At 42.5% G+C, this 14,875-nt stretch overlaps 1 protein-coding gene across 1 annotated transcript in view; it reads right to left on the reverse strand.

Annotated features, from left to right (window-relative positions):
* Positions 1 to 14,607, reverse strand: part of TRAM1 (translocation associated membrane protein 1) — a 179,955-nt gene extending 165,348 nt beyond the window's left edge. Inside the window, exon 1 of the mRNA XM_069220323.1 lies at positions 14,309 to 14,607. Coding sequence (XP_069076424.1) covers positions 14,309 to 14,431 — 123 coding nt within the window. The 5' untranslated portion in view covers positions 14,432 to 14,607. The remainder of the gene's footprint in view (positions 1 to 14,308) is intronic.
* Between the last annotated feature and the right edge of the window lie 268 nt (positions 14,608 to 14,875).

The raw sequence follows: 14,875 nt of genomic DNA on the forward strand, positions 1-14,875 counted from the left end.
TCCAGCTGCGTAGTTTCCTGTCAACAAGGATCAATGGTGACATTATAGGGTGCCAACAGCCTTGGTGTTCACATGACAACCAGGAATGTGGTGACAGGATGTCCAGCAAAGACACAGTTGTAATTTTCAAGACCAGATAAGAACAAACCCAGTCTTGGTCTTTTTCAATGGGGACAGATATAGTACTGCGTGGGGTAGTTCAGGGGCTCACCTCTTGCTGGTGTCTGTTGCAATCAAGGTTTTCTGGAAGCAGAGGTGCAAACAGGACTGGGCACACTAACGAGGCAGATGCAGAACTGGAATGTATGGTTAGGGTCTAACTGTGAATTTAAACATTTATATTTCCACAACAATAGTCTATAAAAATGGTTCAAACCCTGAACCAGACCAGGCACTCCAGCCAACTGGAAAAGACCTCGCTTTGGGGACAGGATAGGTTTAAGTCAAGGGAAATGTATTAATGGTTCCTTAAGCTGCGCATAGTAAAGATTCACCAGTGAGAATTTGGCAGCTCCATGACATAGATGATGGTTGTCTGTATCTTTGACTTCCAGGCCAAGTAGTTTTCACCTGCCTCTTGGTTCCTTGGGGACCTCAATTCCTCGAGACATCCATGCAGGTCTTCAGTCAAATGGACCTTCTGAAAGTCAGACAGTTTCTTGTTACTGGGCCATAGAGCTCACAGTCTCTCGTGGGTCTCCATAACAAGTTGCTCCAGGTATTTAGGCTAAGCCCAATCCTGAGAGACCAACCAGGGATATAAATTCATCATCTGGTCTGCCCAACAAAGACCTGCAATGGCTTCTCAAGATCAAGACAACATACAAGATACCACCTATTCAAGGTCTGTATTTATTCAACTGAAAAATTGCGTCATCTAAAGCTTAGCTATGTATGAAATTCACTTAAATCGTTGAAAGTGCATTTTCCTTCCACATGTGTTTTTGTGGTGCTCAAGAGGAGGGGGATCTATCGTTAGGCCAATGGAACTTGTTTCGGGGATGGGGTGTTTAGGAAACTGACAAGCCAGCCATCATGTCTCCATTGTAGACAAAGGACAGTCTGGGAGGTGGTGACAGTCTGGTACAACTATGCACAGAGTGAGTCATAGGGACAAATTACATGTACCTACCCAGAGAAGATATGCCCAGCCACAGTAGTCTAATAGTTTTACCCTTACCTTTTATAAACAAAGTTTCAATGGAAAACACTTTCGCAAGGCGACCCAGTAGGCGGCTTCCTCAAGGAGATGAGAGAAGAAAGGCTTGCAGCATTTACCCTCACCCTGTCGGAGACTAGCTTTGTAGGAAGGAAAAATGTGGAGTGCCTTCAGTTGCTTGAAAGCCTCATTCTGGATTCAAAATTAAACACACGTGCTGCCAACCGTTAAGCCTCATCTACGCAACTAATTTCAGCCTAAATGTACTGCTCTGAACCCTAGTCTACCAAAAAGAAATCAAGAATCCAAGCCTTGTCATTTCTTATAATCTCGTCAGTCTCAAAACCATAGACCTATAAGCTTCTGCTAAAATAAGCATGAAAATATATTTAGCTCCACATCCAACATCACAAAAATTACAAACTCGTTTGTATTAATCACAAACCCCAAAATAAATAACCTGAGAAAGGATTTCAAAAACTCATAAGTACCCAGATTCATGCAAAAAACAAAACAAAAAAAAAACTTGTGTCTCAGCACCAGAATTCTGTTGGAACCACAAAGTGTACTTTACATTCAGCGATGTAGCATGCTGTCAGCACCATGAGTTCTACTTTACATTCAGTGATGTGCCTCCTAAGTGTTATAAGCAATTTCAGATCCACAACCATGAAAAATGCAGTACAGTTTTCTCTCAGACTCCTCTTTTGAGTGAGGTAACTGCAACGTTTTAATGTGATTTAGGTTTGGATTGTCATGGGAGCTTGGTAGAAACTGTGTGTCCTTGTTATAGTTCTGGGTCTCGCAAGGATTGATATAGAGTTACCTGACAAATTTCCCTCGACTGTGCCTAGCTTTGTGTTTTTACATTTGCAGGTCAGTGGAAATGTTTACTGATATAGTAGAAATGAGTGTTTGAGGGCCACCCACAGAAGTGCTTAAGGATTTACCAAGATAAAAAAAAAAAATGTTCAAGCGATTAAGGTGGCAAATCTCTTTGCTCTTTTTTGAGTGACTGTTATAGTGACCGTTGAAATTACTGTGTTCATTTAGTTATGTATATTATTTGAAAGCACTAGGTTTAAGGTCTACAGTTCAAGTTTGACATCTTCATAGAATGCATGAAGGAAAGTCCTAGTTAGTTCAACTAATAGTTTGAAATCACATCTTTTCATTATCAGAATGTCTTTGTTATTTGTTAAGTTTATAGGATTTCATTGTGCTTAAGGTTTGTTACCATGTTTTTCTAGTGTTGATCCTAAGACAAGTTAGGTGCTATTTGAAGCTTCTGGTGGGACAGGATTAATGGTTTGGGGGCAATTTCCATTTCAATCCAAAAGCCTAACCATGTTGTTGAGTGGATTTATAATGTTAGACTGGAATCCTTGATACAGATACTGAGAAGAGAAGGTAGTTTTGATTATGCTATAATAAGATCAGGCAGAATGCTGCTGAAATCTAAAGGACCGTCACGCTCACATGTTGTGTGCCCTTGATTTGGTGTTGAGCAAGACTTATTGGTTGCCCATTGTTCATCTAGATGATTGAAGAACTCTTGCTGTGTAGTGGGTTGCCAGTTTTTAAACACAGCAGAGAACTCTGACCCATGAAGTGTTGCATATAAAATATCAAGTTAAATCCTGTACTCCATCAGCAGCAAGGAAAATTAGGTCAAGGTAAATTTAATGTTTTGCCATTTTCACGAGCTCAGAAAATATCTGTAGTTTATCTACTTCTTGGGTATCTCAGAAAAGATAATATAGTAGCCAGGGAATACTATTACTAGCACTTTATTGCCCTCCACTTAGTATTGGGTGGTAAGAAGAGGCAGGATAACAGAAAACAAATAATGAACTGAGATTTGTAGAGCACTCGGTTACCCAGTGGGGTGCCCTGGCCATAGAATATATAATTTGGTCAGCAAGCTGAAAAGGGTGATTCTAAAATGTATCAAATGATTGTAGGAAACAAAAATTTTAAGAGACGTGTAATGATCAGGTGATTAATTAGAAGACAGTTCAAGAGAGTGATTGCTCCAGTGCTTGGCTCCTAAATGGCTGGAATACTGGCCTCCTAAGTGAGCTCTGCTGAAGAGATGGGACTTGAAAAGGTACAGTTCAGAAGAAAGGAGCAGTTGCACATGTAAAGATAAGATAAAAGGACCACTAGGATAGAACAGTCCATAATAATTTTAGATTGCCCTGTGCACTAGGCACAGGGCCTCAAAAGAGAACCTGAAAAGCGAAGGGTGGCCTGACACAGAAGCTGACTGTCTCCGCGTTCTGCGATCGAGAGCTTGCCTAATTTCTCACTGCAACATTCAGCTTCAGCCCAATTAGGAACATTAGCTGGTTGCTTAAGACTCACTGACCACCTTCTGGGGCCATTCATCATGCAGCTGTCTTCACATGAGTGAAACTATCTGCACCTTGCGCAACTGAACTGGCAAACATCCCCCAGGTTAACACATGTCCTGATGAAACCCTAGTATCCTTGAAAGGGTTGAAACGCTGTCAACATCTAAAAGACAGACCTCAGTGTTGTATATTTCACACAGGAAACTAACCCTGTGTGTGATTATTTATATTTTAAGGCAATTGTGGCTGTCTGAAAATTGTGCACCAATACCTCAATCACAATACTGATAACTCTTTTGGGTACTGGTTTGTTTCACGTTGGGTAGTATCTCACTTCGTCAACCACTGAAAAAGCTGTTTTGTTTTCATTAATTTAAAAGACTTGATCACTGTTAATTGACAGCAAATACTAGTTGCTTTTGTGTATTTAGGCCTGACAGAATGTGCACTGTCTGGATGAAAAACTCCTATTGATTAATTCTGTGCAGGACTTCTGAGTCACTATATATATATATATACACATGTTATAAATGAGCATCACATGAACAGCTGTTGTGGGTCGCACAGAGAAGTACAGCACGGGATCCTCAAAATGAGGCTAGACAGCCTTTATATTATGGGTAGGAGGCTGCTGGGAAATGGAACATTTTCATAATTCACAAGAGAAAGAATGATTGCTTGGATGGTGGAGATGAGAAGAGTCTGGGGAAGTGATGGGTGAGTGTACAGAGAATCCAAAGGTAAAAGAAACCGTCTTGGGCTGCAAACACAAAATCTGCAAAGAGTGCATATTTGTTACTTCCCGTACTACAGTCCGGGACAGTTGTGGGCTTGAAGGCCATTCAATCCACCAAGATATGAATGTAGTTCAGTCTAACAAAATCTTCTTCTTTTAACCTGTTGCATGGTGATGATGGCATGGTTCTGTCATCAGATGTGGTGGGCGTGTGCAGAGGACAGAACTATTCCGTCCTCACATCCACCCGCGGGGGAAAGCAGTGGTGCCCCCTCTCAATGCAAAAGGGGAAATGTTTTGGATGTTTTCTGCCCCCTTTGGGGGAATATTGACCCTATTGGAGGCCTATCTGCCCACAGAGGAAAAAAAACCAATAGCGCCAGGGATTTATTTTTTAAATATTATGTTTGGGGGCGATCCCTTGGGCAAGGGCCACCCTAATTGGCAATATATAATTATTATTTTTTATGAATTTTGGCCATTTTCTGCCCACCTCTGGGGCAGAAAACCACTATACACCAGAGAAAGTTTGTGTGTCTGGAGTAAGGCTGGCAGCGTCTGGACTAGAGCTTGGCTGGCAGTGTGTGGGGACTGGCATTTGAGTAGTGACATAGCGATTGATAATGTTAACTGTTCAATTCTAATGTTTTATTTCTCCTTTTAATTCTAGTGCAAAACTTTGATTCCCTTTGCTTTGATTCCTGTTTGTAGTTTTGTCACTGGTAGATCTGTAGTTGCCTGTGTTGGGTAAGAAAATGTTTTCTGTACTATTTACTTTAAATGAGTATCATTGTCCTGCATGAACGTGTTTTTTTAAATGGTCTAATAATTGCAGCGTGTTTAGTTTCTGTTTTTTGTGCGTGAAATCCTCCTTGAATTTGTGCACAACATGCATTGTGTTGTCTTGTGAGTAATGTTTTGTTTTTACTTTCTAGGGTGATATCGTTGTTACTTGCTGTGTCTGTGCAGAGTAGGTAGCGGCGAGTCCATCTGTTTCTGGCAAGTGAGCGGTATTGTTTTTGAGTATACAGGTCTCTGTGATAAAGTCACACTTTCTTTACTACTTATATTACATAGTGTTAATTGTTTACTTATTTATCAAGTAACTTTTGTTAGTGAGAATTATAGCTAGCCGCAAGATGACCGCCCAGCAGGCTGTTTGTATGCTTTTTTAATCTTCCTCTGACCATGATTAGGAGACTGACTCTGCATCTGAGGTAGAGGAGGAAGTACAAGATTCTGGCAGTGAATTTTCTCTCCAAGAGGAGCCACTCTCAGTGCAGAGGAAGTGCCTCTTTTAAAAGAGGACACTGATGTGCCAATGGCTGGAAGGCTTTCCATTGGAAGTGTTCAACTCTGGGTTGCCCCAAATACGGTGCAGCTGGCGCTGTCTGCCTTTACTGGTGTCGCAGGGTGTAGAGTGAACACTGAAAACTTTTTGCCTATAAATTTCTTTCAGTTGTTTATGGAATATGTGTTTTAGAATGAGCCTATTTACCAGACTAATTTGTATGCTGAACAGTATTTGAGGGACAACAGTGGCAGACTTAAGGAGGCCCACTCTAAAGCTACCCGATGGACTCTCACAAATCTGGAAGAGTTGAAGTTCTTGGGTTTAACTTTTTTGATTGGCTTGATAAGGAAGCAGGCAGTGTCTTCATATTGGTATACTAGTCCCTTGATAGCAACGGCTATATTTCTTGCAACCACGAGTCTTTATTGGTATTTGCTTCTGGGTCCAAACTGGGGTGGTATTGTGGGCAAACAAAAACAATGGATTAAAACCAGATCTTTGTGACTATGGGTTAATGTTTGCATTGTTCAGCATTCAGTCCATTATTTTTGCTTTTGTCATCTTAAGTGGGAAGGGTATGCCCAGACGTGGATACCAGGCTCACTGCGCCACTGGATTCAAGCTAGTCTGGCTGATATGGGTTGATACCCTGAAACCGGTCCCAGGATGCTTTTTTCCAGCCCAGGGAGGACCTGGCCTGGCAGTTTGGGCTGGACTGTTCCCATGGGGAACAGAGTCAAGACTGATTTGCATATGGCTGGGTCCATATTTGCTCTGGGTAGTTTAGGTTCTTGGAGAACCTACAAACCGTATACATCACTGCGACCAGAAGGGTCCAGTGGATTTAACAGTATATTGCTTTATAAATTCTGCCATAATTAGAAGTGACGGATGAAAACAGACAGAAGTGGCTGTTTTTTTCAATTCAATTTCAATATGTTTTCTTTTCAACTGTTACTTTCTATATGAAAACCTTGAACGATCTACACAAATGACCCCTTGCTCAATTCAGAATGTTTGTCTACCTTTCAGAAATAAATAGCTTCCCGGAACCCACAATTGGTTTCAACACCCATTTCTGTCTCTAACTGGAAGGAGGTTGAAAGTAGTAAAAAAGGAACAAGCATTTGCAATGCAATAGGTCTTGCATTTGCTTGAGTGAGAGCTATTGGTATTGTAAATTCATAACTGGACTTTTCTTGCCACATAAATTGGTCAACCATGCCTCATAATTTTGCCTTTTAAATCTGCCATGCTAATTGTAATGGAATACCACCTTCAGCACCCCATCAGAGTTGCTGGCTGGCTATCTCCCCCTCTCCCCCCCCGGTAAAAACACACAAAAAACAACAACAAAAATCACAAGATAGCCAGGGAGGAGTAATGAGAGAAATAAACTAGAATGATCACCCAAACATATCAAGAGTGTTCAAACAGTCACAGTGTAATAAGGTTGTTAAATTGGCCTGAAATATGGTCATATTTGTAATAAAGAGCTTATTAAAACATACAATCATATAAACCTTATCAAAAGTAAATGTTTGGCATTAGACTGCAATGCAAAAACAGCCCATAAAAATGTCATTTGTAAGAAATATGGTCATGTAACCATATTGTCAGCCCCAAGAGGGGATATCCCCATGAAAAAATATACAGGAAAAAGTAATGCAGTGAAACCATACACTTAGCCCCTAGAGGGCCTTTCATGGCTAGCAGGACTACTGTAATGATATTACAAACAAGACCTTTACAGCAAAACTTCTCCCAGCTGTAAAACAAACATTGTAGTCAAGAGAAAGCATAAAACATACTGGGTGATTGGAGGGGTTATTATTTTGGAGGTCCCCACTAACCCACTGTGGGGACCAAGAGATTATGTAGACAGTGATGATATGAAGGTGGTCCCACTGTCTTAGGACCACTACAGGCTGAGTTATGACCAATAATGTTTTGTAAAAGTAATGCCCTGCAAAGCATTATGGGGTGTGTTTTTGTGACTCAAATATTACATAGTATGTTAACTGCAATGCTCAGAACAGCCTCTAGAGGACACTACAATAAAAATAGCATTTGGAAGAAACATGGTCATGTAACCATGCCATCAGCCCTTAGAGAGCATAACCACATGAAAACCGAATGAGAGACAGTAATGCAATGTAACTTTATATTTAGCCCCTAGAGAGACATAACCTCTCCCGACTGTTTTAAAAAAAAATTACAAAAAATTCCATCCATGAGAAAGCTTAAAAAAGATAATAAATAGTGGTAGGGATTATTGTTTTGTAGTCCCCACTAACATAGCATGATCTAGACAGAAAAATCACATTATGGTCAATGTTTTGAAGGTGGTCCCATTGTCCTAGGAACACCACAGGCCGGGTTATGAGGAAAAATGTTTTGTCAAAGTAATGCCCTGCAAAGCATTATGGGTCAAGTTTCCGTGCCACAAATATTTTAATACGTTGATATGACTGCAATGCTTAGAACAGCCCTTCAAGGAACCCACAATGAAAACAGCATTGATAAGAAACATGGTCCATGTAAGTATATAGTTAGCCCCTAGAGGGCATAAACACACAACAAAAATGGAAGAAAGTAATGGAGTGCAATCATATATTTAGTCCCTAGAGGGCGTACTGCATTACACATTTTCAGGGCTAACAGGCCTATAGCAATGATATTACAAAGAAGGCTCTTAAAACACAACCTACTCTCAATAGCTCCAGGCATGAGAAAGGTTAGAGAGACACTGAATAGTGGGAGGGGTTATTTTGGGGTCTCCATTAACCTAGTGTGGGGACCTAAAGATGATACAGCTAGAAAGAGCATGTTGTGGTGAATATTTTGGTGGTGGTCCCATTGTCCTAGGACCACCGGGGGCTGAGTTAAGAGCAAAAATGTTTTGAAGAAGTATGACTGCAAAGCATTATGGGACGAGTTTCCCAAAGTGCAGTGAATATTGTAGTATTGGCTCTCCCGCTGTGCTGGGAGAGCAGCTTTAGCTTTGAAGATTTCTATTTTAGTAAAGCATTCACCAATTTCAAGTGTTTTAAGGGTATGGCCACAAGAAATTACTGATTAGGTAACTGTGAATATGATGACTAGCACTCCAATACCACTGTGCCTCTTCGCGCTGTGAGCACTATGGCCCCCATGCAGCATGAAGGGGAGAGACAAAATAAATAGTTATTTCCTGCTGAAGTATATTGGCAATCGTGCAATAATCCATGTAAGAGGGGCAGTCTGCAAGGCGTGACAAAAACAGTCTTATGGCGAGACAAACAAAGCATTTACCAATGACATCAAATGGTTTTTGAAACGCAAGCCCAGGAATTAATGAAGGCTATGCGCATGAGGTTGGAGTGGTTTAAAGCCAACAATACTTAGAACAGGTCAAAGCACTTGTACGCTCTACCTAAAAACAGAGAAGAGCCTTGGTGTGGTGGTTATGTCAGAGATTGGGGGGAAAAGGAGAGAGGTAAAGGAGGAGCAAGAAGAGGGTAGGGGGAGGAAGACAGCAATGATTAAGGGAGAGGGGAATAGTGTGAGTGAGAAAGGAATATAAGATTCTACAGGAGTGAAATACGTTTTTCTTTTGCTACCTCGGGAAGAGAAACAGAAATCATGTCTAACGGCTCAACGAGGGCACAAAGAGAAAAAGGAGAATAGGTAACAGGGTGAAAAAAATAAACGGGCACCAATGCAGTCTTTAGTGTAGTCTATATTGTATTATGACTCAGGAAAGGAGAAAGCTAGAAATGAGGTGCAGAGAATGTAAGAAACTGTGAAACGGAGAGCAGGATAGAAGGGACCAACTGTGGTGAAAGGGCCCACGAAGACTGGGGGTGGAGGATATGTGAGAATAGAAAGAGGACTGGGGTGCCTGGAGAACGCAAGGTAGAAGGAAACATAATGTGTACAAAAAACTTGAGGGTACTGAAATTGCAGAGGAGCGATAACTGGAAAAGGCAACAACGGTGGTTCAGAGGAGGAGAAACGAAGTGGGAGAGTACAGGCGGAAGGAAAAGGCAAGAGAGAAGGGTTTGCTAGTGCAGAGATGGAAGTGGGGAAAAGTGAGACAGTGAGGAAGGAACTGAACAGAAGAGGTGAGAACGTGTGTGGCAAAGGAGAGCTAGCAATGATGACTCAGGAAGAGAAAGTATGTAAGACAAGCAAAGGAGGCGTGTAAGTTAAGATAGCCCAGGTTCAAGTAACGAAACAAGCCTTAGTAAGCAAATGTATCTCACACTGGGAGGGGAAATTAGTGACTACAAAAACACTGCACGCGAAAATCTGGGGCCAGAATCACGGTGCTGCGGGCTACCTCACATCTGCAATGAGTAAACAAAGGGGAATCGTCTTTTTTGAGAGCTACCTGGAGATTAAAACAAGGACCCAATTACTGGATTAAAGACCTCAATATGAGTCTGCAGGTTTCAGTGAGCATTACTTTTTTTTTATTTATTTTTAAACACACTGCTGTATCTTCTGGTTTTTTTTTCCCCCCCATGTAGGCCGCAGCACGTGTCTTGAGTTGGTCAGCTCGGAATAGGAGACAATGCACTTGCTTTGCGTCCCGAATTCTGCACAGTTCCCTCCTGACCAGAGTTCCCCTAGTAAATATTCTAACTTATTGCCATGCAGCACGAAGGGGAAAGACCAAAGAAATAGTTCTCCCACATGTATATTGTCAAGCGTGCATTAACACATGTAACGGGCAGTCTGCGACAAACAGCCTCAAGGCGGGAAAAACGTAGAGCTATTTACCAATGACATCAAGTGATTTTTGAAAGGCAAGCCCTTGAACGAGTTAAAGTGATGGGCGTGAGGGGTGTGTGGTTAAAAGCCCACAATACTTATAAAAGGTCAAAGCGCTTGCACGCTGGACTGAAAAATGAGGTATGTCACAGTAAAATGCCAAAACTTTGTTGAAAAAAAATGGTTTTCTGTTTCTAGTCTGCCTTTTCCTGAAAACTGGGAATATGGTGATTTTAACATGGCAAACCCTTTGTTGGTGCCATTTGAGGGGAAAAAAAACCCTTTCTTCTGCAGCACTTTTTCCCATTCCCCTCCCCCCCAAAAAACACAAAATGTAGCTGTATTTTGGCTAATTTCTTTGTCCCTTCCAGTAGAAGCCACAAACCCTGGGTACCTTTACAATCCCCAGGATGTTGGAAGGAAAAAACAATAATAATAAATAAGTTGCGAATCTGGCGTGGATAGCTTATGTAGATAAAAAGTTATAGGGGCCTTAGCGCAAACTACCCCAAATAGCCAAACAAAACGCTTAGCATAGGAGAGGGGAAAAGGTTTAGCAGTGACGGGGTTAATAAAGAAAAATACTGCTTACTTTTCCTCCTTTAATGTCACTGTTCTACAGTGGTGAAAAATCGGGGAATGTTTGTCACATTATGACAAATCTGAATAAAGGCACCGGGACCAGCTGTATTCGTTTTGTGGCCTTTGTTCTTCATCTTTGATGGACACAATCACTCCATCACCTTTTTCCTCCGGATTATGCAGAACAAGCTTTATGGCAAGGTCAACCTATGGGAAGTTATAACACCCATAAACTTAGACAAAACCAAAAACAGAACAGGGAGTTACAATCAAACTGCTTGCCCGTCAGTCAAGTGTGTATATATACCAGGTACAAACTTAGTAACAGGACAACCATGACCAAAATTAAATACACCTGACTGCACTTGAGTTGTCTTTGAGCTCGAGGACAGGGGTTCAAGAAGGTATGTTGTCTTGTTAAAACAGGACCAGAGTTTGGTAATCCAGGAACTTTGCTATAAGTGCTTATGATACTGGTCTTGGTGGAAGAAACCAAATTTCTGACAAGAAGCACAGGAGGTGCTCCAGAAAAGGTACGGTCAGATAAATGTGGGAGCTGTGAAAGGAGATTCTACACAACTACCGAACACACACTGTAGAACCGAGAAGGACCAACTTCACATCAACCGTGGGGAAATCCCTACATCCTTGAACCTTACAATGTCTGCCCAAGAATGGTCCCAAGAGCCTTGACCTCACTTATCTCACCTCCAAAGGCTGGGCATAATCTTGGGGTTGGCAGTTCAGCCTAAGAACACCACTGAACGAGCAGATTGCAATTAAATGTGTGTCTCGGCTGCCAATAAATTGCAATTGTCCTCCACTTCATGGGAGTGTCTGTGGTCAATCTCAGCAGCTGCCACCCCATTTCGTGACCTTAGTCGCAGAATAACCTGACTGCATCTAGTTGGTTCAATAATTGCTCCCATATCATGATGCATGTGCCTCCTGAGATCAAAATCTAGGTGCGAACCAGGCTTCTGTTACCCCCATCACACTGCAACTTCGAAGTACTCCTCCTCCAGGGATCCTGGTGAACTGCCCCCCCCTTCGTAGCCTGACTGGTGTGCCCAGGTGTGTTAGTAAGCTTGTCTCGGCGATGGGCCTTGGATTCAGGTACAGGCATGGTCTTTCAATGCACTGGGACCAGAACCAAACTAAACCAGCAGAGTTGGTTGCAGCGAGCTTACACTTTGTTCAATCCCTGCAGTAACAGAATCCCTGTTCTCCAGCGAGCCCACCAGCTGCACTCCAAGTATGCGCAGTTTAAAGGTTTACCAAACGCGGGAGTGGCTTGGACAGAGTTTGGGGAGTTATAAGCGAGTTTGTGCTATTCGAGGCCAGCAATATAAACCAAAAACACAGATACGAACAGCGGGAACATTACGCAACTAACCTGCTGAAACTACTAATGACTCCACTTTCCTTATTTTAAAATAGTGGCGTTTTTCTCATTTTTATAATTATGTGTGGTGTTTAGTGGAGCTCTATGAGTAAACTACTTCCTATTTTTAAAGTCTAAATACTAGCTGGACGTTTATAATTGTTGCTTTCCACTGCGTTGCTCCGAGACTCAATTACAGTCCCCACCGATGGATCGCTCTGGTTCTCTACTTGAGAACCAAGTACTAAAAGGCTTACTTGGTGTTCAGTCATGAACAGTAGGTCAACCCTAAAAATATGTAAGAGACTCTCCAATATAACAACTGGAGGACAGCAGACCACGACTGTTCCCCAAAACCAGCACCGACATAGGCTGAAATGCTCTCAGGCGTAGGAAGCACAAGTATTCTAAGGGTGAGCATGAATGGAACGAGTTAAAGTAAAAGCCTCGAGACATTAACACATCAGTAACAGAAAGTCACAGTTTATGTTACCAATCGCCTGACCTATGAACCCAACAATACAAGTGGACTTGAAAAGATTGGATACTGTATTACACAAAAAGAGTGTAGCTTAACTTCTTATTCTGGGCAAGTCATTATAATTACTACATTCAGGTACGTAGCCGAGTCCAGCATGTGCACTAAAGTCCACAAACAGTTTTCTTCTGTTGGTCACATGCTGGGTGAAAACAACAAAAGCATCTAGTGGCAACGATCTATACCGATGTAAAATCTCGTGCGCCAGTGTGCGTGAAAAAAGTAATAGTCCAGGTTGCCAACAAGTGCTGAAGCGCTTGGTACACGTCATCCTTCAGGTTTTCCCTCTTTAAAAAAAAAAAAAAAAAAAAAAAAAACACGCTCCTCGCCTGCTGGGATTTGCAGTCCATTGACTGGCATCATGAGAGTGGCATATCAGATACAATCGAACGAATTGGCTACTTTCCGCATCTGAATACACTGCAGGGCCAAAGGCTGCTAACCCCGACACGGTTCCCCCCACCCTAAATCCCCGTGGCTGCTAGGCTGGAATAAGTGGGCCTATTTGGAACTCAGCGGCTTTTAAAGCAGGTACTGGTCGCATGCCATAAAAGCACTTAACAGTTTTTGCTTCACAGATGACACACTGTCTTGGGGTGGTCACTCCGCAAGTCTCTCATCCTCCTTCGTAGTATGATACACTCACTAAACCAGGCTTCATTAGCAGTACTGTTTTACATAACTGTAGGCTCCCTGCCACGTACAGCCCTACACTCATTCAACACCTTTCTCTCACACGCACGCTGTAATTCTTGCATCTACTACCGACCGGGTCTGGCCACCTTGCAGTGCTCGAAATGTGAATACAAAAACGCAATCAATCACTATCCCAGAGTACCTGCTTGTATCTCAGACGTGCCAGTTCTCTTCCATGAAAAGTATTGCACCAGCGCTGGCATTCTGCCTTTCAGAATTACTTAAGTGCAGGTATTCAATGTCTGCCATTTAAAGTAATGCCATTGTAGGAATTTAATATGGGGCTTTACTGCTCTTCTATGTTTGTACCAGAGATAAATTAGAAACTTGGGGGCTCACTGATAAAAAAAATTATTTCTGAATAAAGATTATTGGAGCGTCCCTCCCCTTCTGTGCATCAAGTAAACATGGTGCACTATGACTCGTCCATTTTTGGGCTTGTGAACTCACATATAGACGACAAAGGTAACGTTCTACTTCCAGATGGTACTGCCAGCAATAACCTGTGATGTAGAGTCGTCATATGGCTCACTGAATTCCCTCTATTCTGGCCTTTACAACGGCATTCTGTAGAAAGGCATGTTATTATTATACAAAGAAAGCTCAGGGTAAGTGTCTTACGTGTACCTGCGAGGTGGGGCACTAGGCTCGGTAAACAGGTCCCCCAAGACTGAGGAGTTTTCTCACGCTGATGCAGGGATGACATCCATCCCCGATTTAAGCAGAGTCTTTGGCCACTCCTTGCCCGAATGTGCCCATACCGCCCACCCCAGGGTGCGGGTCCATGGCCTCCCCTCAGCTTACCTCGAACATGAGCCCTAACAGAAAGACCATGGCCAGACACGACACGATGTCTGCGTGGTTCTGAATAATAAACTCATGGCTGAGCACGGGCGGGTTCTTGTTGGTTTTCTTGCGGATGGCCATGATGTTGCTGGCAGGGGCCTGACTGCAGCGGCGGCTCCTCTGCTACTGTGTGCCTCGACTCCTTTCTTCCTCCTCCTCCTCCTCCCACCCTGCTGCTGCGGCGGCTACTAACACCACGTCTGCACTAGCAGTAACGCTCTCGTTCCTGCCAAGCCGTTCCTCTCCCAGCCACCACCAGGAGCGGGGAGGGGGAGCCAGAGCCGCCAATCAAGCCAGGAAGGGCTCGCACAGGCCAAAAGAGAGTGAAAAATGAGCACGGTATTTACACACGGACAGGATGCGCTGCTTGGTAGAGTTATAATAAATAGCGGCCATTTTGAAATAGAAAGCCTAAGTTTCAATCCAAGAGACAGTTGATAGAAAAAGTACGATTTATTCAAAATTTTAAGAGTATTTCATACCAAATTGAAAAAAAAATCACAAAAAATACAATCAGGTTGGTAA

This window comes from Pleurodeles waltl, chromosome 2_2 (assembly GCF_031143425.1).
Source record: "Pleurodeles waltl isolate 20211129_DDA chromosome 2_2, aPleWal1.hap1.20221129, whole genome shotgun sequence".
NCBI classification, from domain to species: domain Eukaryota; kingdom Metazoa; phylum Chordata; class Amphibia; order Caudata; family Salamandridae; genus Pleurodeles; species Pleurodeles waltl.